The 27,748-nt window shown below is 54.3% G+C and overlaps 1 protein-coding gene and 1 long non-coding RNA gene across 4 annotated transcripts; one reads left to right on the top strand and one right to left on the bottom strand.

Moving 5' to 3' along the window:
• The first annotated feature begins 1,307 nt into the window (after positions 1-1,307).
• Positions 1,308-26,787, top strand: LOC310887200. Of its 3 annotated transcripts, XR_014575689.1 has the most exons (11): positions 1,308-1,751; positions 7,099-7,152; positions 7,982-8,147; positions 9,214-9,352; positions 14,345-14,465; positions 19,208-19,360; positions 20,357-20,667; positions 22,098-22,187; positions 24,569-24,868; positions 25,399-25,648; positions 26,715-26,787. It is a non-coding gene; the product is annotated as an uncharacterized lncRNA (long non-coding RNA). The 3 variants fall into 3 exon arrangements; XR_014575690.1 differs by lacking the exons at positions 14,345-14,465; positions 19,208-19,360; positions 20,357-20,667; ... (2 more) ...; positions 25,399-25,648; positions 26,715-26,787 and adding an exon at positions 11,085-11,583 and having other exon boundaries at positions 1,328-1,751; XR_014575691.1 differs by lacking the exons at positions 14,345-14,465; positions 19,208-19,360; positions 20,357-20,667; ... (2 more) ...; positions 25,399-25,648; positions 26,715-26,787 and adding an exon at positions 10,848-11,065 and having other exon boundaries at positions 1,328-1,751.
• On the bottom strand, positions 11,764-18,732 carry LOC310887199 (green-sensitive opsin). Its single transcript, XM_083812883.1, has 5 exons — positions 16,331-18,732; positions 14,415-14,583; positions 13,104-13,269; positions 12,735-12,974; positions 11,764-12,544 (listed from the first exon to the last, which is right to left on the bottom strand). The coding sequence occupies exons 1-5, from the start codon at positions 16,689-16,691 to the stop codon at positions 12,413-12,415; spliced, it is 1,068 nt and encodes a 355-aa protein (XP_083669009.1). The 5' UTR covers positions 16,692-18,732; the 3' UTR covers positions 11,764-12,412.
• Positions 26,788-27,748: the final 961 nt, after the last annotated feature.

A 27,748-nucleotide genomic window follows, 5' to 3' on the forward strand; every position in this document is an offset into this window, starting at 1 on the left:
TCCTGCTCGTGGTGATATCCTTAGGGGTATGGACCTGAATTTGGTGATGTGCTGGAGGCAAAGCTCAGGCTTCGAGGAAAGTCGGTCCTTAATCTTGTGGGAACTCTGCTGCCGTGCCGAGTGGTGATGATGGGCAACAGCTGGGGCCACAAAATCATCCCCGCTCCAAGCCTGCTCCCCTCTCACCCCACAGCACCTTCCTTCACGGGATGTGGGCGATGAGGACAGGCAAACAGCAAAAACTAGTAAGCCAAAGAAACGGGGAGGGGGGCACCAAACCCAAGCCCCCTTCTTTCTCAGATTCAAATTAAAGTCATAATGCTGTTAGGAACATGATTCAGAGCTTATGAACATGTTGTTTATATTGATTTATCCCCACAGCCTTCAAGACTTCTTGAAAATAATTAGGGTTGATGTTGCCAACGCTGGAGCTAAATGTTGAAACCACAAAACGAAAATTGCGTGCTTTGGCCCTGCCTCATGAACACAGCGCGTTCAAGCAAATACCAACCTCTGCAGCTTGCACCCTGCACGGTGCCTCGATGCGATGCCGATCGCGGCAGCCAGGAGGATGCGTGGCCATGGCACGGGGTGTCTGGAAACCCCAACCCGGGTCCCTGTTGCCCTGCAGAGCTGAGCCACCCAGCCCCGCAAACCACGGCCGCGCTGCCTCGATGGCCATCCCCACCAAGCGCTGCTGCCTTTTCTTTCCAATACAGAAGTTTTATTAAATTTTTTTTCCTTGTCCTTAACACGGTTTATAACAAGACAGAACACATGTACCAGGTCTAGGGAGGTATATTATGGCCTAGCCTGGGGCCAGGTTACACGGCTCCGGCTGGCGAGCGCGTGCTCTCCCTATTAGCAGCTGGGGCTGCTGTGGAAGCGGCTCCCCGGGGACAGCCCGGCTGCTCCCATGATGGAGAGGGTTCGAGCTGCTTTTCCCAGCACAGAGGATGCCCTCCATTGAGCTGCTTGGTTACTTTTTTATAAAACCCCATCCATCAGCAGGGCAGACAGCATTTTTCCAGCTCAGGGGGATTGGTTTCTTTCACCACCACTCTTAGCAATGGGGCTCATGCTGTAAGTCAGCCCCCGTGGAGGTGACACCAGCACGTGCCTTGTCCCTGTGTTTGGGGAGCCCAGCAGACCACCCAGCAATGCTGCCAGGCACCAGAAGCCAGCCTGGGTACCACCAGGATGAGGCTGGGCCCCGTGGACGGCAGCGCATCACGAATTGCCCAGGCTTCACATGGAGAAGCCAGCAGGCTCTGGGGAGCGATTCAGTCGGGTGTCCAACAAAGCAAACAAAAATGAGACGGGCTGGGGCTGCCCCAGGGATGTGCTCGGAGAGGCAGAGCCGCTCGTGATGGATCCAGCACAGCCCAGATCCTGGGAACAGGCATCGGCAGTGGGGATGGCAAGCCCGGCAGCCCTGCCTGCCTCCAGACATGCAAGGAAAAACCATCACGAAGCTACCCCCAAGGTGGGGAGGGAGTGGAGCAGGAAGGGAAATGAGCCCCAGCTGGGGACACCTGGGGGTGGGCAGCGGGCAGCTCACGCCCTGCACCCTCCCTTTGATATAGGGCTGCTTGGGCCAGGGGGAGGCTTTGCAGGGAGAGGAGCTGGTGAAGTTGTGCAGAGGCCCCTGGGGCTGGCAGGGTGCTCACTGAGCAGACCCGTGAGCGGGGCTTTGGCACCCGTCCCCCTCTGATGAGCCCTGGGAGCACTGCAGCAGCGATGGGACCACGGTGAGTGCTCTCGGCTTAAAAAGCACCTTCAGAACTTGCCAAGTCAGCACCAGGACAGGCCATGGGGCTGAGAGTTTTGGTGCAAGGTTTCGGGATGTTCTCCGGAGCAGAGCTTTGCTCCAGAAATCAGTTTTAATTACATGCTGTGCTCAGTGCCACCCCAGCGCGCCGGGCTGTCGGCAGAGCCATCGCTCATCTCGCCCAGGTTCGCTGCGTCCCACTCGCGCCAGCTCTTATCTCCCTGTTTATTGCTGTAAAGTATTGAAGTCGGAAGGGCTGACTCAGCAACGGAGGCTGGAGGTAATTTTTGCACATCTATCAAAGCGACGAGTCCCGCTCCTGTCCGCGTTTATTGGCGGCTGTGTCACCTTGCGGCGGGCTCAATTCCGGGCTGGGACCAGTGGTGGCACGGGTGTCCCACGCCTGTCCCAGCTGCTCAAAGCAGGGCAGAGCTCAGTGCATAGCACCGGGTTTGTGGCAGACGTCAGACCTTTCTTTGCCTCGCTAGATGGGGGATGGGATGGATCTGGAGCGGTGGCAGTCTGCTGGCATGCCACGGTCCCCCAGCGTTGATGGATGGAGAGATCAGTCAGCAGCGTTGTAGCAGGGAGGGGAGAAGGGGTAAAACTTTGTGTTATCTGAATGAGAAAGCATGAGAAAGAGCGGCTGAGCCTCTCGGAGAGCGGAAAGCTTTGTTTGTGTGTTTATTCCCCGTTAATTTATTTAAGTGGCATGGAGACCCGCTAATGAAGTGTTGAAGATGGATTGTGGCTGGGTTGTGTTACATGGGGCTCGTAGGATAGTTAATTACCCTGAGAAGCTTGAATGCAATGAATACTTCATAAAGCCAAAGCCAACGGTGAATTATTCATTATCCATTTACCAGGGGTGGCTATGATAAACCCTCCAGGGCCAGGGACTGCGCGTGGGCTCTCCTTCCTGGCTCTCAGCAGACAGAGACACCTCACCAGGGAGAAATTAAGATCCATCCCGGGCCCTGAATCATGCTGAAGGAGAGAACCCTAGGGGAAAAGAGCCACGAGATGGGAAAACTCACCAGACCGTGGGCAGAGCGAAGGACCCGACCAGCTTTAAATACTGGTGCGGTGCCATGGCTGGATGGTGCTTGAGTGGGGGTTGTAACAGGGCTCTTGCATCCTGGCTGCTGCAAAAAAATAGTCTTTGCTGCCATCTACCTCTCCTGGGCTTCCCTGCAGCTGGCCTGGCTCCGTGGGGAGGCTCTGCCGTGGGCGGTGGGCTCTGGGGGCTGCCCTGGGAGCCCCAGCACCTCTTGGCCTGGGACTGAGATCCTGATGGAGCCTTGTGGTGGCAGCACTTGGGCTTCTTGGTCATCCCCTCCATCCCTGCCTTTCTCCTCTGATTCGGTTCCCCCCCTTGGCGGCTCTTGCACCACGGTTTTGGTCCAGCACGGCCTCAAATGTTACTCGCTCCCCTCCTGCATGGGGGGTTGTTGCCTTCCCAATCGCTGTGTCTGGGGGGACATGAAGACCAGGAGGGGGGGAAGCCAGCCGCCAGACATCCCGCTTCACCCAGCATCTGCCACCAAAATGTCCTGTTGTCCCAGCGTGGCCTCCGAGGGCAGCGGGCTGTTCCCTCTGTGCGCCCAATTTCATCGTTTTTCTGGCACAGACAGCGCACCCCACACCTGGGTGGGATTTTTTCCTACACCCCCTGGCCAAGCCTGCCCCCCAGGCTGATCCCTGCAGGAAGCAGAAGCAGTGGGAAGCCCTGGTCCTTTCCTTCCCGCAGCCTTAGCTCTGCTGTCCTGCTGCCCATGCGGTGTTGCTCCTTTGGTGCCCAGATCAGGCTATCTCCCCCCCACCTCTTCCACTCAATTTGTAGTTTTGTGTTATCCCCTGAAATCTCTGCTCCTGCTGATGTTCTCTGCACCTTAAAGAATATTTAACCACCTGTTAAATTATTTATCCCTCCGAGGTTTCGTGCACTCGGGGCAGCTTGCAGGCCTCCTGGAGAATTAACTAGAGCCATAAATCAAAGAGACATTTGAGAAATTTCCCATTGCTTGTGCTGATGGCGACCTGGCCCCTGAAATGCCACTCGCAGTTTGGGAGCCGGGTGCTGCCACTTGCTGCTATTACTTGTTTGGGAGCTTGTTAAATGTAGAAGTTAAATAGACTCCAGGAAATAGATACAACACGCCAAGTGCTGGCTACGGGGGGAAATTGGGTGGCTGCCACTCCCTAATGCTCCTTTTCAAGGTGTGTTTTTTTTCAGGCTTTGCAAAGCACCAACATCGATCACGTCTGAGGGTGACAGCAGCCCAGGGCTGCTCGTGGAGCAAGGGGACAGCGATGTTCCTGGGGGCGGTGTGCTGGGGTTTGAAGGGATTTGGGGTTGGGAAAGGGGCTCAGAAGTGAAGCTGTGCTAGGGCAGGTGTGGTGCTTGCTGCTGGGTGTGCCCTGATCCCAAACCACAGCTGGGGCTGGAGGTGGCGGCGAGCTCTCCTGCTCCTTTTTCAGGACGTGGGTGATGGAGATACTGGCAGGGAAGCACAGAGCGGGTGCTGATGCTCTCCTGGCACACCCTGAAGGAGGATTTATCTTCCGTGGGTAAGTCCAGGATTAAAGCAGCTAGCTTGCCTCACAGGGAGCAAGAATTACCACTGCCTGCTTGCACTTTTCATCCACGTTAGGGTGACGCATGGAGCAGTGCCCGTAAGGAGGGTGCACGTTGATCTCCAAGGTTGCAGCCTGCCCCGAGCGCTGCCCTGCTAAAACCCCCTGCAGCCCACGGGGCAGCAGCTGCAGCAGCCTCACCTTGCAGTCCCAAGCTTGCTGCTCCGACCACTTTGCCCGTTTCCTTGCAGACTGCCAGGGGCAGGGATGGTGCGAGGTGTCTCTTGTCCCACTGCGATGCTCAAGCTGCATTTCCATGGGGTTCGGTGGCCAGCGTGCAGTGGCATTTCCTTAGTCTGACAAACCGAGCCTTGTCCTGGATGTCCCCAGCAGCTGCAGGAAAAGGCTGGGAGCAAAAGGAGGTACAGAGGAGAAACCCAGCAAGGGGCCAGCGGTTGGCTGGGTCAGTCTGCCAGCCCCGTGGTTTGTTTTCACACTTGGGTGATCTCAGCGGGACGATGAATGTTTTTGCACGGGGTGTTTTTGGATGCCAGCCGCAGCAGCGGCGTGGCCAGGCTGGAGCAAGGCAGCAGCCCTGCTCAGGCATGCATGCGGAAGCTGCTCAGCAAGGCAAAGCAGGGGACAAATCCTGGCCCTGGGACGTCTCTTTACAGCACCACGTGGCATGAAATGTGTTTAGGAGTTGCCTCTGGGCAGGGACTGTGGGTAAACAAGCTGTCACACATGCTGCCACGTCCTGGGCAGGGAGCTCTCCGCAGCAGAGATGCAAAAGCGCCTGCGGAGCCGTGCCGATGCCAAGTGACACCCGTGGGGTTCCCCGCTGCAAGGACGTTCCTGTCTGCCTGAAACTCACAGAGATTGCCCCGTGCCCCGAGGTCTGCAGCTCGCTTCTTCATGTGGCTTCTGCGTTCGGGGCTTTTTGTTTGCTTTACGTTGCCTGAGCGCTGCAAATCACGTTGTGGGTGGGAGGTGGGAGCTGCTCTCCTGTCCTGCTCTGTGCCCCCAGCAGAAGGGAGATGTGTGGGCTGGGAGCTTGGGGCACCCTGGTTTTGGAGAAGGAGGCTGTCTGGGTGCAGTGTGACAAAGTCCCTGCCCCCTGCTGCCTGCCTCTGCATGACCTGGAGGCCCTGAGCTGGATGTGGCTGTTCCAGGGCAGGTGTGGGCTGTCTGCTTATAGCCCCCACTCAGTGACGCCTTTTCCTTTGTGTTCCCTGGTTTCTCCCCATGCTCGAAGCCTTCTGCAGGGTGGCAGAGGTGTTTCATCAGGGCAGAGCATCTGGAGAGGGGACAAGCCCCAGTCCCACCTTCCCTAATGAATTAAATCATGGGGCTCCCCGTGCAAAGCAGCAGACACCCAAGGGAGGGGTTTTCTCCTGTCCTGAGAGCTGTTGCAGCAAGGCTTCGGTGCTGCCCTGTGCCCTTTGCATCCCACCTGCTTCAGTCCCGCTGCTTATTCCCCATAGAAATGAGGATTTCAGTTCATCACGTCTGCCCGGTGGGCAGCAAGCTGCCAAGCAAGGGAGAGGGAGCCTGCAGCAGCCAGCCGGAGAGCTGGGAGAAAGTGCTAGGTAATAGAGGTATTTATTATAGGAGGGAGGAAATTTATATGCTATTCCTGCTTCTTCAGCTCTCAGTCATTGCCAAGGGGAGAGGAGGAGTGGGCAGCTTGTGCAGGAAATAGCCAGAAGTCTGTTTTCTGCCCATTTGTCAGTCTGATGAACAAGAAAAATATAGGCGGCCTTGATAAAGGAGAAAGAGAGAGTCTGGAGGAGGCTGGCGTGTGCCTCCGTGGCCGTTCAAAGCCACGAGCAGCCCTGGGCTCATGGGGGAGTTGCTCTGCATTGGGGTCAGACACCGAGGCTGGAACCATCCCGGTGGGGTCCCCCCCATGCTGGGGGCAGAAAGCTGTGAGCATGGGGCGAGGGCAGGGGCAAAGAGGGCTGCAGGAGGTGGGAGATGGGCAGAAAGGGCTTTTGGAGGGAGAACATGGGCTGTGGAGGGGACAGGCTGGGGGGGACCTCTGGATGGGGACGGTGTCGGTGCCCGGAGCCGTCACCACAAGGCTGCACGTCTCCCCTCAGCAAGGCTCTGCCTGTTAGTTTATCTGAAGTGCTTGGCATCTACCAGAGAAAAGCACTAGGGAGTGAAAAACCCACCAAGTATTAAGTGCTAATAATTCCCCGCTTTTATTTGTGGTTATCCACCTACATGAAAGAGGCTGGGTTTTTGCTGACACTTTCTTGCTGGGAATTGAATGCTGCCTGAATCATCCATCCAGGGCCATTTGCTCATAAAAGTAAGGAATTGCTGTTTGAATTTTTTTTATTCCTGCTAACGTGACACATGCAGCAGTGATGGATCTGGAGAGCCTTTGTGCGGGCTGGGATGTCCGTGCAGGCACGTAGCAGGAACGTGGGGGCTCATGCACCCTCCTGGGGGTGCAGATGCTGCCCAGGTCTGTTTGGGCTCAGCCTTGTGGAGGAGAAGCTGCTGGGGCCGTGCACGGGCTGGGGAAATCAGGGCCCTACCAGGCTGTACCGCCTGCAGCTTTTCCGAAAAGCTCCTTGAAGCAGCCTGAGGGGCACCTTCTCCCGCTGGGTACCAGGGTCTGTGCATCTCGGAGCAGGGCTGGGGTGGGATTTGGATCCCCCAGCCCTGTGAATGTGACGGCACAGAGGGAAGGATGGATTTTTATTTATTTATTTATTTATTAATCTTGATGCTTCCAGAGTTGCTGGCTTGGCTGGACAAGGAGATGCTTTTCCTTTGGCAGAGATAAATAGGTAAGGCCATACCCTCCGGCATCCCGGCTGCCGTTTCTGTGCTCAGACGTGATAAATTCATCCCGGAAGAGATCTGAGACGGCCCGGCCCGAGGGGGCTCAGCCCCGGGGCAGGATGAGTGCTGTGCACTGTGGCGCCGGGCCAGGTCCTGCTCTCGAGCCCTGCAGCCTCGCGCCTGTCCCTGCCAGAGCCGAAACCTCCCTCAGCCGTGAGGATGTCTCCAAATTAGGGATGTTATTAACTACAAGCTGCTTTTCCCCCGACTGCTGCTTGCGCAAACGATAACTGATTTAAAATGAATTGAGCCAATTACTGCAGTTTTTCCTAAAACAGATGATGGCAATCCTCTGGTAAGGAGGAGCAATCCCAGCTGCAGCGTGGATAAGAGTTAGACACTGAAATGCCCTTTGGGCCTGAATTTCCAGCTGTCTCGGTTTTCTGGTCTACATCTAGCTGCTTTTCCTCAATTGCATGTGAATTTAGGCAGCAGCAGCCAGGGGCTGCTGACTGGGCTAAGCCACCGCAGGCTGCAGAAGGTGACAGTGTCTGCTCTCTGTGCAATTATTTGCCAGGAATGAGCGATGCTGCGATGATCCTTGCTGTTTGCAAGCAAGCAGTGTCTGAAAATATTGATGCAGTTATGGAAAAGCAGAAAGAAATAATACCTGAATCATTTTTTTCAGCCTTGAGGCTGGGTTTGGGGATCTGGCATGGCAGTTCCTTGGTGCTTGTGCATGGGGAGGTTCCTGTGAGGGAAAGGTGGGGTGTCCATGGGCTACGAAAGGGTACCTCCTGCCCCAAATTATTTAACCAAGTGCTTATTTCATAGCTACAGCCACCTGGCGTGCTGGTTTCAGATGCTATCTGCACACGAAGTTCATCAAACTTTAAAGAACAAAAACCTGCCACTGGATGTCTTGTCCTTGCCACGTAAGGTGCTTCGGTGAAAAGGAGACCTAATGAAGATGAATTCGAGCTTAACTGCGTGCAAATGAGTTAAGGAATCTTGAAATCAGCTTCCCATTTGTCTGCCTTTCCAAAGCCTGGGAAATACTGATTTGTGCCAGTGCACCGTGTTCCCAGCAGAAAGAGCAAGGAGGGACACCGGCGCCTCCAGGGTGGGTGGGGACAGGTCGGATCCTGCACTGCCTCTGCACCAGCTCAGTTTGCCACAAGCTCTGAGCCACTGGCAGTTTGGGCTGGGCCGTGCAAACACAGCAGGTCCCCAGCTTGCTGATGTAGCTGTTGTGCTGCCTGGTTTGGCTGCAGCCCCCAACCCCAGGATTCCCTCTCCTGGGGGCACCTCCGGGGTCCCAGACCCCAGCATAGCCCCCTCCTTGCAGCCCACCTGAAAGCCTTTGGAACAGAGACTGGATGAGCTGCTGCGAAATCAGTGAGTGATTAAAACCCCCTTTGGGCAATGCACACAACTGTACTGTTTTATTATATTGCCATCTGAGCAGTAAAAATACATAGATAAACACATCTAAACCACTCTGAAACATGGGGTCAGGAATCCGGGCTCCTGCTGCTCCTCCTTTTAATCTCCTCTTAAGTGATATATCTTCTGATTGCTTTTGTCAGCTCTCTAAATTTAATAACTGAAATAACCATCTTTTCCTATTGTTCGCTTATAAATAAGTGCGGGATCAATAAAGCATATCTTTAAAAGCCCCTGGATTTGAAAAATGAGGGGTGCGTGGCCTGGAAGGCAGCTGTGAGGAAATTACAGCTTCGCACTTCCAACACTGTTCAAAACAAGGTGGGGGAAGAAAAAAAAAGGAAAGCTCCCTTCAGTGAGATGCTTTCAGTAACAAAAAAAAACCAGAATCGATGAGGCTTTGATTTGTAGTCGCAGATTGCCTGGTTGCTGCACTTCTGCCCTATCCCTGCATGGGCCAAATCGTGTGGTTTTGGGGAAAGCGGGGCTGCTGCTGGGATGCCTGCAGTTCTTGCAGGGGGTTGCTGAAGGGGAGGTGAGCATCATTAACCACTGCTGCGGGGCAGCAGCAGAGGGGCTGCTCTCCTGGGGTGAGTTTATCCTTTTATTCCCATCTGCAGCCTCTTCCCTGAGGGAAGCAGCTCCTCCTTTGCATCGTGGATGATCCTCCGAGCACGTCGCCAGCACTGCTCGCGCAACGTGTGCAGGCAGTACCCACCTCGAGAAGGCTCCTGGCGTTGGCATGGATGCAGCAAGGAGGTAAAACTATTCCAAAAAGGAATTCCCTCTGAGAAGCATCCCCGAGACTGCAGGGGCAGGCCAGGTGCTTGTGACCTCTGCTGGCTTTACAGAGTTTAAAAAGAAAAAAAAAAGCTTTTTGCAAAGGTTTTGCGCATCTGGTGAGGCAGCTGGCTGGGGGTGGCTGGAAGGGATTGCTGCAAGCATCTGCTGCTGCCTGGCCAGCTGCAGCGCCACAAGCAGAGACGGCGCAGGGCTGGGGCACTCTGCTCCTTCCCTCTCCTGCAAAGCCCCCAGCCCACCTCCGAGGGGGTCCCTGGCCCCGCGGGCTGCTGCTCTCCCCCTCCAGGGCCTGCTGCAGTGTTGTTGGTTCTGCCAGCATCGCTGCATCGCAGCAAAAGCCAAGCAACCTTTGCCTGTAACTGCAATATTGTATAAGAAAATATGTATAAGATAATATAAATATATATATATAAATATAAAATATGTATAAGAAAAAAGCGAGAGGGGTTGCAGCTTAGCACAGTGCTGTGTTTCAGGAGGGGGGGGGTTATGGAGGGCTGCATTCCCATAATATATTGCACTTAAAAGTCCATGGGGTGGGATAAGTGATGCCAATGGGTCTTCTCTGCTTCCTTTGTACGCCGTGTGTTCAGTCACCTGCTGTAAAACAGCCCCGGTGCTTCCACTTCTCTGCCTCTCCCTCGCTTCAAAGAACAGGAGGAAACGGGCTCGGTGCTCTGGCAGTGCAGGGAAGGAGGCTCCTGAGACCCGGGGAGAAGGGAGGACGAGCCATGAATTATTCAGCGTAGCTGTCGGTGTGAGAGTGGAGCTGAGACCCGCTCCGGCAGTGACCCCAGCACCGGGCTCTGGCCGGGAGCCCTGAATTTGGGCGATGCAGGCTCAGTCCTGCTGGGTGCGGAGGCACGAGGGTGCCCGGGGAGCTGGGGCTGGGGGCTTCTGTCCCTGCATCCCTGCCCTGGGGGCAAGCATTGGGCTTCCCATCAGCTTTGGTTGCTTTGGTCCAAAAGAGGAGGAAAAATGGCTGAGAAGGGGCCGAAAGGAGGGGGGTGGCTGCAGGCAAGAGCCCCAGAAGCGAACGCGGCTGGGATCGCCCTCCAGCCGGCTCGGTAACAAATTCCCTGACACAGGGAACAATTTTTCCCTGACTCTGCCAATTCCTTAACGCTGCCGACTCTAAGGGCCCCGTGGGGAGGGGAACTTGAACTCTGCAAAAAGCTCTCCGCTGCAGCTTTATTTAAGGCTATGTGGCGGACGCTGAGATATTAAAGGCCAAAAAAAAAAAAAAGAAACCACCATAATGGATGGTGCTAGGCTGAGCAGCGAGCACCTCTGCCCCCGTGGCCGTGATACAACAGCCACACCGGCTGCCCCGTGCCTTTTCCCTGTCTCTTTTTGCTCCTAACCCCTTTTGGTGCTTCAGCTGATGGGGCTGTTACCTTGCTGGGGACAGTCGCTGGTCTCACCTCTGCGATCTGTGCTTAATAATTCCCAGGTCCCCTTCTCCTGGCTTTTGAGGCAGCCCTGGGCTCGTCTCTAACAGCAGCGTGGTGTTTTCTCAGCTGGACATCAGCGTCTTGTCGACACGGCCCAAGAGGAAGGAAAAGGACTGAGCATCTTTATTTTTTTTCTCTGTGCTGCTTCTGTTTATTTCTTACTTTTTAATCCCTACTTCTCATCTGTAGAAGTCCTTGTGCTGACACGATGTTATTTATTTATAAAATATGTACAGGAAAGTGCTTGGGTACCGGTCCCACCCTCCAAGGCTGGCCGTGCTTGTCCAGCCAGCAGGAGCGAAGGTGAAAGACGATTTCTGTGCCTTGGAGCTGGGAGAAGGAGGAGAAGGAAAGGGCTGAGAAAGATAGAGACTTCAAAGTATGTGAGCAAATATTTACAGGTTCCAAGACACACACGCACAAAAAAATATATCTACAGTGTTGTCTTGGGGATACGGGGAGTCAGGCTTGAAGTAGAGCCTGCTCACAGCTCCATTTGTTATATTGATTTATAAAGACTACGGGTATTGATTTCTGCCTGCCGTGCTGTCAGCAGGGTGCGCGGCCCCAGCGAGACCCAGGCTCGGGTGCTGGCAAGGGGCAGCCGAGACCACTCCAGCCACGGATTCGTGCTGCTGGGGATTTTGCGGCGGTGCTGTCTTCGTTTATGCTTAGTTTTTGCAAATGAGGGCTGAATGCTTCTGAGGCACTCCCTCGAGCACCAGGGAGAGGAGGATGGTAGCAGGGAGCGTGTTTCCGAGCGGATGGGAGGCAAATATTCTGCTTTAGGGTTTCCCACTGGCTGCTGCTGTTTTAATGTGACGTGAACCAAGCTGAGGTCTTTGCTGGCACTTGGGGCAAGTGGGGAGCATCCCCAAAACCTGACTGGCTACCGGGAGCTGGGGGTGGGACGTGGATTTTGGTGCCTGCAGCGGTGCTACAGAGGGTGCAGGGCATGGGATTGAAGTGGTGCTGCGGAGTGGCACTGCTTGTGAAGCCACAGTGAGAGAAGCATCCACCCTCCTTGCTGCCACCCTGCAGCTCTGCACGAGCACGTGGGGGCCTTGGGGAAAGGTTTTGCCTGCAAATCCTGGGGCAGAGATGCTTTAAAGCAGATTTCCCTCCCGGACCAGCAGGTGCCATGAAGGGACACCCCCCTACCCCAAAGAGCTTGGGGCTTGCTCTTTTCCCCGTGCTGCTGCGCCCCAGCTCTGGTTGCAGACTGGCTGCCCAGTCTGGGATTAGCACAGCATGGATGTGCAGGGGGCGAGGTGCCCCAGGGCTGGCGTTTGCAGGGGGCAGGATGCTGTTTGCACCTGGGGGTGCCCTGGTGCTGGACTGCAGCAGCGTGGAAGGGCTCAGCGTGCCAAGCTGGTACCCACGGGGACGAGGGGAAGCTGTGGCAGTGTGTGCATGGCTGCTTTGCCAGGCAGGAGCGCGCAGCTTGGCAGGAGGGGGCAGCTGGTGTGCAAGGGAGTGACTGCATGGGATCAGGTTGTGGGTGCGAGGGTGTCTGTCTTGGTCCCCGAGCTCGGTGGTCACCCCAGTTCAAACTGTCCATGGCCTATGCGGGTGAAACTTGGCTGGAGGAGACGGAGGAGACCTCGGTCTTGCTCTGGGATACGGCGGAGGAGACATCTTCGTCCCCAAAGGGGTTCTTGCCGCAGCAGATTGTGGTGATCATGCAATTACGGAACTGAAGGGGGGAAACAAAAGGAGAACAGTGGCACCCGAGGGCAGCAGGGGTGAGCTGCAGGACTGAGAGCCCCGAGCTTGCTGCTCCCCCGGGCCGAGATGCACCTGGGGAGGACCAAGGCGCCCATGGTGACACTGGGCGTACTGGGAAGCCCCATGCAGGGGAGAGGCCGTGCCCCGGGACACCTCACCTGCTTGTTCATGAGGACGTAGATGATGGGGTTGTAGAGGGAGGAGCTCTTGGAGAAGAAGGCAGGCACTGACATGAGCGTGGCGGTGAAGTCCGCTCCCTTGTTGGTGAAGATCCAGAACGCCACCACGGCGTAGGGCGTCCAGGCCAGCATGAAGCCCAGCACCATCAGGATCACCATCCGCGTCACCTCCTTCTCTGCCTTCTGCGTGGTGGCCGACTCCTGCTGCTGCGCGGCTGCCTGCGGGTGGGGGGGCGGTGAGGGGCAGCCCCCAGTTTTCCCCTTCCTCGGCATCACCTCCCCTCTCCTGCCCGTGCTGCCCACCCGGTGCCCCTTCACCCCTCCATGTGCCCCCACCCTGGCTGTTACCTCTCGGACTTTGCAGATGAGGCGCCCGTAGGAGAAGAAAATGACCACGACTGGGATGATGAAGTGGATGATGAACATGTAGAGGACGTAGGACTCGTTGTGGTAGTCGGGGTTGTGGGTGTAGTAGTCGGGGCCACAGGAGCACTGCATCCCCTCAGGCATGTATCTGCCAGCGAGAAAGGTTAGGACCATCACCGGGACCCTCCCTGGGACAACAGGAGGGGTTCTACCTGGGGACTGGGTTCCCCAAGGAAGGGGGGATGCTCCCAGAGTGGCACACGTCCAGCTTCTTCTCTGCACCCTGTGCCTATTGCCTTGTGCCCCTGGCCTCGCTGGCTCTGCAGCACAGCTCCTGTGGGACCTGCAGCCCGCAGCACCGCTCACACCGTGCCGACGCGTTGCGCTTGGGTGCATAGCATCGTTTTGTTGTGACACTGCTTCCTCCCACGGGCAGCGGGCTATTTATTTCCTTCCTACGTGGCTGAGCACTTGCCTGCCAGGAGCCACCTGCTCTCTCCCTCTGCAGATGGAGGGATGCTGAGCAGGGACGAGCTGCTGGCTCGGCGGGTCTGAGCTCTGGAGGGCTTGGTCCCCACAGCTGTGTCGGGCAGCGGGATGCACAGCTCACATCCTGGGTGCAATACAAGTCAGGTTGGCTGGGAAGCCAAGGACCTGCCTGGCCCTGAATCTTAATCCAAAGCCAGAGGGGAGCTGTGTGCCCATGCCCTGTTTTATTGGATGGTGGAGGGACTCTGCTGCCCCAAAGCCAGCTCCTGCCTGTGCCCAAAGAGGTGATAGGGGCTTGTTATGACCCACAGGGCAGCTCCGCAGCGGGGTGGCAGCTGGGGCTGGAGCTGCAGCTTTAGGGAAATCACCTCCATCTCACTCCTCCCTTTCACTCCTCAAAGTTCTGGGTGGGCTTCGGCTGATGCATCGGCTCCTGGCAGGCGCTGTGGGTGCATGCAAGAGCCAGATGTGCCAGTGCAAGAGCCAGGACTGAAATTCACTGCAGTGCTGGGAGCAGAACAGATGGGTTTGCAGGGAGAGCATGGCAGGGGTGCTGGGAAAGGTGCTGCGGGGCTCCCAGCAGCCACGCTACGGGAGCAGCACATGAGCACGGCCACAGCCTCGTCTGTGGGGCTGGTTGCTCAAACACCCTTTTATGATCTGCAGAGAGAAATGGGACCTTCACGGCACGGGTGGGACGAGCCGTGCCTAGCAAAGCCATTCTTTCCCTGCAGGGTGTAAAGGGCAACTGCAGCTGAAGATGCTGAGCCAGCTGGGGCTGCTGCCGAGCATCCCCCGACTCACCTGGACCAGCCGAAGAGGGGCGGTGCGGCGCAGGAGAAGGCCATTATCCAGGTGAAAGCGATGCCCATCATGGCGTGGGTCGCGGAGAAGCGGAAGTTTCCCATGGGCTTGCAGACGACGATGTAGCGTTCGATGGCCAGGACCACCAGGGACCACAGGGCAACCTGGCCTGCGGGAGGGAGGAGGGAAGGAGAGCGTGCGGTGGTGGTGAGAGCTCCTCTGGGCTTGTGCTTCCCTTCGTGGTCACAGCGAAGAGCAGCGGGGATGGAGGGGTGGGGGATCAGCAAAGGATAACCCACATCCCATGCGGTGACTGAGAACCTCCCTCAGACGTGTAAGAGGTTTGGAGCTGAGGGAGCATCTGCGATGTGGTGGGATGCTGCTGATGGAGGAGGGGGATCGTTGTTGATTTTTTTTAAGTTGATTTTTTGTTGATTTAAAAAAAAAATAAAAATCAACAGGCAGTAAGGGTGCAAGGAAGCGTAGTTTCTGGCAAAGATGCCAGATGCGTTCAGACCTGTTGATGCCTTTAAATGTGTGTTTCAGGAGTCTTCTGCCAGTGCTGGATCGGGGGGGCGGGGAGGCATGCGGGGGAGGCTGTGTGGGTGAGCGTGCATGCACATGTATTTATAAGGGATAATTAAACTTCAGGGGATTGGGAGCGTTTAGTCGGTGCTGTAAGCCTGCTAATGCCCCCAGCTGTGATAATCTGCTGATAACTACACCCTGTGCTAGGATTCACTGGAGACCTGCTGCTCAGTGATTGCTTCCCATCAAACTTTCTTCCCTGTGCTCAGGAGCCACTGCTTTCTTTAGTAGATAGGAAACCTGGAAGGGCAAATAATGCTGCTGGAAAACCCCTAGGCTCACTCAGTCGGAAATGGTGCAGACTCACGGGGTCTTCCAAGCCATTCCCTGGTCCGTGGCTTGGATCAGGATGCTTAGCTTTGTTTTTGCCTAGCAGAAGATCCATCTTCTGTTGAGAACCGCATCATTGCAGGAAATACCCCGCTTAGGGGGAAAAAATTAAAGTCTTTGCAGTGGCTGTGAGTGTCTGCAGCAAGGATTAGCGGCTGCCAGATAAATCACAAAGTATAGTATGGGCCTGGCTGGCTGCGTGGGCTTGGGGTGCAAAATGGGTTTTCCCTGTTTTGCAGGGGGGCTTTCTGCAGGGCGAAGCATTAGCAATGCTTGCATCCCTGAGGAATGAAATAAGGAAGCTCCCAAAGGCGCCCAAATTGGTGCAACTGGGGCAGAGCTGAGCGGTTGCTGCAAAGTCTGGAATCCTCCTTCCCCTCCGTGTTGCTCTTCTCTTCTGGTTAAGAGCTGCCACAGCTTCCTTTTGCTCCAGGATGAGCTGTGGCCTCTCTCCTCATCTTGCTCTCCTCCTCTCCATGCCCGTACCCTTTCTGTATGTTCCCTCTCCTTTCCTGGGATGTCTCTTCCCTCTTTGAACCCTCCCAAATGCTTCACCTTGTTCCAAAAAGGGAAGCCTTTTGGTAAAGATGCTTGGCATTGACTCAAGGACAACGCGTGCCCGTCCCCAGCAGGTCTTTGCTAGTTGCATGACCTTGACGCAAGAACCCTGAATGCTCCCTGGGCAGCTTGGCCAAATGACCCCAGGCCTGATCCTGCAAACCAGGATCCCTCCCCAGGCCTGCTCATTTCCTTGCAGCAGCCCTGCTACTGGTGACGCGGGTGCATCTTGGCATCAAGGTCAAACTTGCACGAATCTCTTTTCATCCCCATCTTCGAGCCGCAGGGAAGAAGCATCATGCATGAGGAGCCCCGTGTCGGTGGGACCATCCCAACAGCACCACAAAGCCATGGAGCTGGGCTCCTAAGGCCCTGAAGAAGCAAAATCACCCGCTGCCAAGCCTGGCCTCAGACCCAGGCTCCCGCCCCGCAGCCCTTACCTCCCAGCGTGGCGAAGAAGCCCTCCACGGCACAGCCAACGGGGCCGAAGACGAAGTATCCATTCCAGGCCGTGTAGAAGGTGACCGTGAAGCCGAAACAGGCCATGAAGAGGTCAGCCACCGCCAGGTTGACCAGGATGTAGTTGAGCGGCTGCCGGAGCTTCTTGTGTTTGAAGGTGACCAGGAGGGTGAGGAGGTTGATGGGCAAACCGGTGGAGATGAGGAAGAAGATGTAGCAGCACACAAGGCGGTATTTCCAGGGCTCGGCTAGGTAATACTGGGGGTACTCGAAGGGGCTTCGCACCACCCCTGTCTTGTTGGACATAGGCACGTAAAAATTGATACCTTCCGTCCCGTTCATCCTGCCAGTATTGTGGCAGCTGCTGTGCTTTTAAGGGTACTTTTATGTTCTTTTTTTAATTAATTTTGTTTCAACCCTGGTTACAAAAAAAAAAGGGGGGGGGAAGCCCCAACCCAATATTTAAAAAAAAAAAAAAGACCCCTCCCCTCACTCCAAAACTGAATTAAGCGCTAAGAACAACAGTAAATCCTGAGGGAAGGAGAGGTGGTGCGCTGGCCCCGCACCACGTCGAGGGCTGGCGGTGCCGAGGGAGGTTTTATACCCTTGGTCCTCCTCGAGGGAGCGCGGGGGGAGGCCGGATTAGGGGCTAGGCTAAGTTTGTATGACAAGGGCAACGGGATTGAGAGGGGCTGATGGTTTAAGAACCCTCTAAGCAGCCAGTTGGCCCCAAAACCTGCATTAAAGCGTATTAATTGCCATTAAGTGTTTAATATTGTTTAAGGAGTTGGGGGGAGGAAGGGAAGGGCTTGGGGAGCCCTTTGGAAGAGGGGTAAAGGCAGGAGGAGAGGTGGCGAGTAGGGGAGCAGCTCCTTTGGGCGACCGATGGAGGAAATGGGTCTGTGCTTGGGTCCGTGGTGGACCATAGCCTTTGGGGTGTCCCTGGGTGGTTGAAGGACTCCATCAGAGCCTTGGGGGCCCAAGGGATGCCCAGTCCTGCTCTGCCATCCTCAGGCAGGTCGCTGAGAGAGGAGCGGAGTTTGGCCGTGCTGTGCTTCCCGTGCCTGGTTCAACGTGGGCAGCGCGTGGTTTGGGCCCGTGTCCCTGTCACAGGGCAAAACCAGGCTCTGCTGATGTGGGTGAGGGCCACGTGCGTGCAGGGCACTGGGCAAAGGCAGGAGGGGAAGCTGCTTCCATCCCAAAGGCTGCAAGTTTGGGAAACAGAGCATTTGGGGGGCAGGTTGGCTGTGTTGCACCCTGGCTGTGCTAGAGTGAAAAGAGCTAAATTTCTCCTTCCCTGGCTGGAGAATATATTTTGTTCAGCTGACCCTCCAAGGACCTCCGGTAGGAGTACACCATCCGGCATCTCCCATCCGCGCCTCCTCCCAGTCCCAGGAAGCGGGACACCAATCTGGGTTGGGGCTTTGCAAGGATTGGCGGGGCTTAGGGAGGATCCTTGGCCACAGCTCTAAAGCCAGCCTGACAGTGCAGCTGTTTGCTGGAGAAGCAGCACCTGAGCTCCCTGGGGGAGGAAAGGGAAACTTTTTGGTGATGCTGTTGTCCCCAGTTCCCTCCAGAGATGGTGCAGAGAGACCAGCAGCAGCCTGTAGCCACACTGGGATGGAAGTTCCTGGTCTCTTAGTGCTCATCTTAAGGTGTGGGACCTCCATCCCAGTGCACGCAAGATTGTGAAACCCTTCTCAGCAGCATCAGTGCTAGCTTGGAGCACCAGAGCTCCATCCTGGCCAAGCTCTTTCCCACTTCTTCCTTCTGGGTCAGGGGTACTCCTTCACCAGGAGACCTGCCTAAGGCGCCTTAGCGAAGCTCTTCCATTAATCTCTGACATCTGGTGGCGTTAATGGCCCTGATCTGTTAATGCTGTAAGCTGCTAGCCTCTTTCCCACAGCTGCCCTCCACCAAGGCAGGGTGGATGGAAAAAGTCAATGCTGTCCTGCTGGAGGAATGAGGCCTCCTGCTATCCTGGAGCCCCTCGGAGCTAGAGGGCAGGAGCGGAAGGCTAAGAGGTGTGGGTGGGATGAACCATGTCCTAATCGCTGGCCCACTGATCCATCTGCACAGGTCTGAAAGGAGCAGAAGTAGGACATGGCAAGAGTTAAGTGGGTCACAGCAGCCTCGGGTGCCCTGGGATAAGCAGTCCCCATGGGACGTCCGTGCCTCTCGGAGCAATCTCCCTGCATGTCCTGTGGAACCACCAAGCGTGGAGTTCCCCCAGCCCAGAGCTTTTCAACGCTTTCCACAAGGTTTTCCTTGAGGAGAAGATTTTTGTGGGGAGAACTCCCTTGGGCCTACATCTCAAAGCTTTCCCCAGAGCTGTTTCATGCCTTTCCCGTCCATAGTCAGGCTTCTGGACGTGCAAAAGCTAAGCATGTTTTTGCAGAATTAGTTGAATACTAAAAGAGAAAGTTAATACACATAAAGAGGCTTGTGCAGATGTGCATCTCGATTCCTTTGTGGCATCTTTCATGGTGGAAGACAACTCCTTTCACCTAAAAGATATCACTATGCCTGTCCACCTTCATAACACTTGGACCTTGCTGCCAGTGCCAGCAGCATCTGAAAGCTCTGGCGTTTCTCCAAGGCTTTGCACAGAAACATGGTTATCTCCACGGACATCGACTTTTCACTTCCTGATATTTCTTTCCATGAGACTTTCACATCTTTGTGGTGTCTCATCTTCTCCTAAAGAGTAAAACAATTTGTACGAATGAAGCATATTTGAGGGGGGAGGAGGCAAAATGAAAGTCTGTTTTGGATGGTGCACCAGGCTGGGGGAAAAGGACCAGAGGTTTATTTTTTTTTTTTGGACCAGTGCAAACCCTCTCCTCTCCCTGTTCCAGCTAACACATGGCACAACTTGGGCTTCATGCTTGGCGCCCAGCAGCCTTTCATACACAGGATTACCAACACCTGGGACAAGAGGACTTTCACTTCATCTTGGACTAGGTGTGGACCTGCCCGTTTCCCATTTTGGGGACCTGAACACGGAGCAGGTAAGCCTGAGTCCCCTGTGTTACACTAACGGGGCTGAACACGGGGCTGTCCCTTCCCAGCCGTCCTCGTGGACTCAGCTTCTCCCCCTGGCAGGCTGAGGGCAGCGTTTTGGTTGACAACCCAAGGCTGCTGTTGACATGGATTTAGAGCTCTCCGCAGGTCAGCGGCAGCCGGAGCAATGCCAAAGGCCTCGAATCAACTCTGCAGAAGAAAACGACACCAGGGAGGTTAGCTGGTTCCTCCAGGACGTGCCCTGAATGCAACCTCGCTTCCCTCTGTGTCCCTGTCACAGAAATGGAAAGTGATGGCTTTAATTTGGCGTCTCTTAGCAGGGAAACTTTACGGACTGTCTCCCAGAGAGCTCTCAATTGCTTTCTATGCTGACTCCATGGCAAAGGAAGCAATAGCAAAATTCAGGCCCTGTTTAATGCAAGAAGAGAAGCTTGCTTCCTTTGTGTTTGTCCTTAGGAGAAGGAAGGTTTTTCTTCCCTCATACAGGCTTTTCTGCTTTGCTAAGCTCTTTGAGATGAGATTGTCTCTTATTCATTGTTTGTCAGCACACTGTGTGAAGGAGCTCTGAGCTTCTCCAGGCTTTCATGTCCTGTGTAAAGCAAGAAACGATAATTATAATCAAATAACCGAGCTGATACGGTTGGTTCCTGGGATTTGAGTGGCAAGCAGAGCAAGCCACGCAGCCATGTTGGGGGTGGTTTTCCCGTGGGGGTGGCAGCTGGGAGCCCTTTGCTGTCCCCGTCCCTGCCCCTGTGCAAGGAGCACGGCCGCTTGGACAAATGCGAAGGGGCGACTTGTCCAAGGGCACACAGGAAATAAGGTGCAGAGAAATGCAAAAGTAATGGAAATCACTCCTGAGGCAAATGGCTGAGCTTAAATTCTGGTGATGGACTCATGTACAGGACCTTAAACCTCGGCCACGAGCACCGGGCACCAACACTGAATGCAAAGTGATGCTGAGCTTGCTTTTGTGCTTTTGGCAGGTTCTGCAACATGCTGCTTTGAATGTACCTGCTGGAAGGGCTCATTCCTCCCTCCTGGGCAGGAGGAGAGGGAGGCACAAATATCACGGTGCCTCCCTGTCCCCCAGCTGCCCTGGGAAGACCTCGCCTCCCCGTATCAGATAGCAGCCACGCGCGGCCGCTGCGCTGAGCCGCTTACGCCGGGCTTGTGAGCTCCCTCGCCAGGAAAGGGGTTAAAGCAAGATAAAGCTGGAGCGTTATGGAGACCATATGGAGGGGAAGAAAACCCTTTATCCTGTAATTGGATTCGTTCCCAGCGGCTCCCGGCGGAGGTGAGGCTGAGTGGAGCTGACAGGACGTGATGGGTGAGGCGCTGCCAGCCGCCCCGTCCAAAGCAGGATGTGTGTGCACAAACTTGTAGATCAATCCATTAGAGTGGATCAAATAGATTTAAATGCGTGGCAGGGAGAAGGAGGGCACAGATGTATTTGCAGTTTGGTTTGGTTGGCTGCTCCTTGCTCAGCGTGGATTAACTTGGCCGTGGCTGGTGGGGCTGGCTCCTCGCTGCTCCGCCGGGCTCGCACGGCTGCATCCATCCAGGACAAGGAGCTGGTGGTGCAGAGAGGTTCTTTATGCCATGCCCTTGCTGCTTTCCCCAAAAATTAGAGTGCACAGAAGTCTATCTCCTGCTTTGCTTGCTGAATGCATGAGCTTTGGGCAGGAGGACCCCCACGTCCTGCTTTCCCTGCAGGTTCCCCTTCTCTCCCTCTTGGGTCTCTCCCCACCAGCGCAGCCTGGCAGGGGGAGGATGCACCAGAGCCAGAAAGCAGCTGGGAAGCAGGGAGAGCTTCACCGCTGCCAACCACGTCTCACGTGCAAGCGAGCAGGCCCCTGCCACCTCCCCGGCTTTTCCTCCTGCCGCTGATCTAGGTAACATCCCTGCAAGCACCGTAGGATTTCCTTGGAGAGACAGAAAGTCCCTGGGACCTGTCATTTTCTTGCCAGCAAACTGAGCAATCCCGGTTCAGCTGCAGAGCTGCACCACTCAGCGTGGTGCTGTCAGCACCTTTAACTAAGCGATAAACCAGAGGTTTGCAAGAGAGTCTCACCAGCCATGTGGCACCGGGACCAGCAGGCAGCACAGCCCAGCAGACCAAAGCATCACGGCCACTTCTCTCTGTACGTTAGCAGCTGCGTAATGGAGCAAACCAACCTCTGATGAGGGCAATGGCCAGCACGAGTGGGAAGATGCTGCCTGCTCCTGGGAGGTCTTTGTCTTGCAAACTGGAAAAAAAAAATATAAAAATAAACCCTGGTTGGATTTTGTTCTGTTTTAGGGGCTCTTTGAGGCAGGTGGGAGATAAGGGGTGGTTACAGGGAGAGCCGGGAGCTCGGGGTCTCTGTCCAGCTCTTCTCTCCAAGCTCTGCTTTGCCCATCCGGGGCAGACACCCAGTAAGTGCGATGCCTGAGGGGCAAAAGGAAAGATTTTTCATTGAATGCTGAAGGGATGCAAAAGAGCAGCCTTTGTTCTGCAGTGCTCAGTATCACTTGCCGTGGCCTGGCTTTGAGAATGGCTGAGCAGTCAGATAACGGGGTTTAGGCAAACAGAAATAATCTTTTATTTTTAATTTGTAAATCTCATTTGAAGTTGAACTGTTATTCCTCAGGGCCTTATTGTGGATGTTTGTAGCCCTCTGTAGTGATGCTTCATGCACGCTGTTTCATTTTGTCATAACTGGGTCAATTTTTTTTCATTTCCAGTGCATAGCCCTTGGTTTTCTCTGTGGAGACCTCTGCAAGTTGGCCAGCTGGGGCGTAATCTTTTGGGAAAATCATGGAGGAAATCTGGAGGTGGGTTGCTTGTTTTCTGCTTTCAGAGGAGCTGTTTCTGGTACCTGGAGGGAACGTCTCTGTGCTCCAACGTCCCTATGGGACCATGGACAGCCAAAACTGGTGCATCAGCTCCCAGCAAAGACGCTTTGGGTCTCCCACCAGAATAACCGTATTCTGTACCTTATTGCCCCACTTTGAGGCTGCTGTTCCTCTACTGGGGTCGAGGCTGCGCATGCTGCACAGGAATTCATTTTGTCTTTTTCTTGTTCCTTCTTTAAAGCCTTGTAGGGATTTGCTCCAGACCAAATGTGTCCCTTCTCTCCCTTTGCCCTTCATCCCATAATTGGATTCATTTCTTCCGTCCAGCCCACCCTGGCGTTCCCCATCCCTTTACGTAACGGCACCTCTCTGGGCTGTGCCTGGCCGAGCTAAGCCTGGCGCTTTGCTTGACCTCCAGCCACTGAAACCAGCAGAGGGTTTGCACCAATTCCTGTCGCAGGCTGAATCCTGTGTTGGTACAGCGACCCTTTTCTTTTGCACTTCCTATTCCCTTCCCATTTACTGCCTCTTTTTCCTTTCCACTTGCATTTTGTGGTTTTGTGCCGCTGTTGCATCTCCGTTCTCTCGCCAGGGCTGGGCTCTGCTCTCCTGCCCCACACAGCGTGAGCAAAGAGGGAAATGCAGCAGCCCAAGTAATGGCAGGATCACCTGGAAAAAAAAAATAATTAATTTCTCACTCCTTACATTAATATTTATTCTCCTTAATTCTCGGTCTTTACTGCTTTAGCTCTCTAAAGCTTTTGTGGTTGAGAGGTTTTCACTGAGATTGCTATTCATCACCTAAGCAAAACATCCCTGGATTAAGCAGGCATTTTATCAAATTTGTGTCCTGTGCTGGAATCAGATTTGCCTGGACGGACGCGCCTGTCTCTGCAGATCTTTCTGCTGTTGTCTGACTTCTGCAGTTGGTGTTCCCACGTCCCAGCTGGGACGTTTCCCTGATCACCCATGCGGGTGTTGGAGCCTCACTGTCCATGCTCAGCGTGCTCATTAACTTGCCACGTGCACGGTCTCTTTTTCACCCTGAAGACATCTGACCCCATTTCCTTGCTGCCTCGCGGACTGAATTGGCGCCTTGAAAGTCTGAAAGGAGATAACGCAGCAGCAAACTCTTCTCCCCTGCTGCAGATAAACTACTATTAAATGCTGAGGGTTTCTGGAATGAAAAGGGTGGCTTTCCATTGAAAGCGCTGATAAATCCTGAGCATCCAGCGTAATCCGGCCCGCTGTATCAGGAGATCTCGTGGGAGCTGGCAGCATTGAGAACAGCACTGCCTTTTTGTGCTGCAGTTCTCCCATGGACAGATAATCTCCATGGCCAACAGCAGCAAAGGCTGGGGGTTGGATCCCGAATGCTCTTACTTCAGTTTCTGTTCCCCTTCCCTTCTCAGGAAAACCACTGCTGCCTTCTGCAGGAAGGCAGGCTGTACCTGCAAACCTCGCCTGCAAAGGCAACCGCGGGGCTGCATTTCGCATCCCGCCTGCGAGCAAGAATATCGTACATCACCTTCCTGCTGATTTGGCAGCGCAAGCAGCCCTGCAAAGCAGCAATTTAATGCACTTCTTGGTGCCTTAGAGTTTCGTCTTGCTATGCTTAACCTGATATATTGTTGTTTGATGCAGGAACAGTAGGGGGTGTAAAGAGAGGTAATACGAAAATAAAAGGTCAATGGGTGCCTGGTGTGTGTAAAGGCTAAATTGCTCTTTCATCAAATCTAATAAATATTCCCTGCGAAGGGGGTAAGGAGCTCCTTTGCTGATGGATTCCTAAGTGGTTGCCCTGCCTCCAGAGCCTCAGCCCAGGGCTGGGGGTGCTGGAGGCACACAGGGGCTCCGAGCTCCAGCTGAGCCCTGGGGCAAAGGGACAGCAGCGACGGATGAGGGACAAGGCAGCCTCAGCCCCTCACGGCGCGTGAGACTGCATTTTCCACTGTTCCTAAAAATATTCCTGAGCCTTCTAGTGCAAAACTGGTGGTTTGGATTTGAACACCAAAATGGAAACAGATGAGCTGTATCCCATCTTGTTTTCTCACCTCCTCTCCTTTCTCTCTTCACTTGTTCCAGACTGGGTAGAGAATGGCAAAGGAGTAACCAAAAATGAAGAAAAACAAAGCAAGGGATCAATTATCCTTTTTTTTTTTCTTCAGTTGGGAGACTATAACATTTTTATAAGCATGGAAACCTGTTTTAATTTTTTTTAGATGAAATATAATGATTAGGAAACGCGGTACTTTGGCTGGTTACTGTCTCTTCTACCTGTGGTGCAGAAGCAAAATCTTTCCAGACTGTAGCCAGATGGATGTGCTCTCCTCTTTCTTTCATTTATATGTCCTTTGCAGACCTGAAGAAAGTGAGGGAGCAGGCAGAATTTCCAGGTGTCCTCGCTTCTGGGGTATCTGCTCTAGGTGACCTTAAGCTTGGTTTCCAGAAAGACTTTGGAGTTACAAGGTGTAGCACTGACGCATCAGGTCTTAACGTCAGCACGCTCAGCTCTCGAAGGTGTGCTGAGTGCCCAGAGGAGCTCAGTGAGGAGCTGGGATGTAAATTGGGGCCGTCCCGATGGAGATGGCTCTGCTGCGAAGGCACTGCTCCGTCTGGAGGTGTTGGTGCTGAGGAGCCACAGAGCTGTGTGCTTGCAGGTAAGAATGAGTTTGTCACCTACGGAAGGTGGTGGCGGGACGTTCCTTGTGCTCTGCTGCACATCCAGAGCCTCCACCTCCTCCACGTCCCCCACCTCTTCCACAGCTCCCAGCCCTCAGCACCAGGAGCCTCTGGGCTCGGGCTTGGCCGTAGGAACCAGGCAGTGGAGTGGGAGGAGAGAGGAACAACACGAGGCAAATTCCCCATTAATCCAGAAGATCATTATTAGCTGCCAGAACCAGGAGGGTGAACTGTTTTGGGGAGTCAGCAGGAGTTAAATCCTTGCTATCGATTCTTTCCCGGCCCGGCTGCATGGCTGAGCATTACCATGAATTACACTGCCGAGCAGCGGGGAGAAATGGAAGTGGGTGCAAAGCAAGCGCAGGGACAGGAGGGGGACGCCTGCGTGCTTAAAATATTTATGATGCAAATTAACATGTGTTTTAAGCCTGTGATTCTTCAAATATTTATCTAGCATTAATATTTTGAAAACTGCATTAAAATTTGCCACCGGTGCTTTATTCATTAGGAGAGTTCAGCAGCCACAGACAGCAGCGCCTGCTAAATCTGTAACGCGTCCATGCAGAGACAGCAGCTGGAGGATGGTGCCTGGGCTGTGAGAAAGAGCTTTCTGCTCCCACTTCCAGAGCAGGAGCCTAAAATGAATTCCTTACCCACGCTGACTTCAGCTGTGACTGCAGACATTAAACTCAGCGGTTCACGCGCCAGGCTTTTTGACCCCATCTGACTCCAAGTAAAAACACTGTAATGGGAGGGAGGTGAGATTGATACTCCTGTAGGAATCAGGAAGGGGAATTAGGGGCTGGGGGTTGTGAACTTGCCTAAACCTGATGGCTGGTGTGGGTCTGATGGAGCTGTGAGAGCAAACTGAACTCCTCCAAGCACAAAGGCAAGGCTTCCCTTCTTGTACGTGCCGGCCCCACTCAAGGAGGTTTTTGGACAAGGGGGAAAAAGAGGGTGACCCGCTATGCTATGGCTCTGACACCCCCAAATTACAGCCTTTGGGGCACCCAAATTCCTGACCGCGCACCAGGCAGAGCAGCAGCGGGGCTCCAGCCGTTCGCTCTTCCCCCCTTGCTCTCCGTGCGCTGCCTTAGCCTGGGGCCGAAGCTCAGCTTCAGACCAGCGCTTGCTTCTAGCTCCTGTTTTTGATGCCAGCCACTTGCCAAAACACCCCAGGCACGGAGTGACTTGGAGGGAAAAGTACAGGGCATGGAGACAAATGCTTGGTGGCGCTGGCACAAGGAACTCATTTTTTCCCTTGATTCTTTGACATCGCAACTGATGCATGGCTTAACGGACTTCACTACCGCTGCCAGTTGCCTGTTAAAATTACTCCCAATTATGGCAAACGTTTAACTTTAGGTACGAGCAGGACTGCGAGCGGCTTCATTTTGCCCATCATTTTTTTGGTTAAGCCTCTAACCGCTGCTGTAATTTTGCTTCATAAAACCTGGAGGGTTCAAGGGAGCCTGCAGACTGCGAGTTGTTACAGGGACTGCAGCAGGGCAGAGTTTCTGCCTTGTGGTGCTAGGGGTCAGACTTCCAGCTGTGACTTTTATTTTCCCATATCCTCATTCCGCACTGGTGTTAGGGCATGCCAAGCCTGCCTTTAGGGACCGGGCAAAGTAGAGCAAAAAGGTGCCCATTTCTCCCACCCGCTCTGGCTCTTCCACTGAAGAGGTCCTGGAGTCAGGTCCCTTATTTCCAGTTTTGTTTCCTTTCCCTTTTGAGTACCTTTGCATAATTATGAGGTGAAGCTGGCCGACAGCATCCAGCTAATACAGATATGATTAATTTTCATCTTTCCTTTTTATTTTAAAGGTTGTGCTCTCCAATGCAGAAAGCTTCACCACAGATGGATGGGAAAGCTGCCAGCCAGCCACATTTTTTGAGGTAAAAGGGGACAAGACACGGGAAAGTTTAGTGCTTTGCAAAAGTGACCTTTCTTGGTAATTAATTTGTCACTTCCCAACACCATCTGCTGACTCGTCAGCTGCATCCATCATAACCATAAAAAAAAAGATACTGAAAAAGTCAATTAAAACAAGGAACAGTGTCAAATGGGCTTTGCACAAATTCTTTCGCAAAGGTGGGAGAGGGAAGAAAAAAAAGCTAGCCCAACAACCTATTCTGTAGTATCCTTTTCATCAACACACATACCCATGGTCCCAGGGAGAAAAGCTATGTTGAGCTCCCTAGAAGTTTTACAGCCAGGACCACTTCACTGCCCAGCGATAAACACTAATAAATACACAGGGATCTGGGAAGCATCTCGGCGACTGCCACAACTTTAAGGCAGGATTTGGCCCAAATTGAGCAGTATTGACTGCGGTGGCAGCAGCAATCGCCTGGCGAGCAGCGCCGTGCAGTACGGTGTGTACACACCGCATCGATCAGCTGCGTTGCGGATAGGCGAGAAAAGTCATTTTAGGGGTTTGGGCTGTAGCATTTTTCCTCTTGTCTCCAGCAAATAGCGCCAGTGCTTAGCGCTCAACCAGCCGGGCAGGAACCCCGCTCTAACACCCCGTGAAGCCATTTGATGCAGGAGGCTTTCACCGCTTTCTCCACCTCATTTTTTTCCTCCTGCGTCTCACCCGCTTGCGGCTGCTTGCTCTCGGGGTTCCTCGTGTGTAGCCGCCGGTCTGTGAGCAGCACCGGGACGTTTCTGGCCTGATCCCAAACCCTCCAGCCTCAGCGCCTGTCTGATGGCTTCCAGAGACAACCCTGGGAGATCTCAGGCAAATCGCTTGCTCTCTCTGCACCTCATTTATCTGGAGAGAGATGTTAGTGCACGGTTTGGTCCCTGAGGGGTGGTGCTGTGCCCGGGGTTGCGAGATGCGTGGTTATTACGGTAA

This window comes from Anser anser (assembly GCF_964211835.1).
Source record: "Anser anser genome assembly, chromosome: 27".
NCBI classification, from domain to species: Eukaryota; Metazoa; Chordata; class Aves; order Anseriformes; family Anatidae; genus Anser; species Anser anser.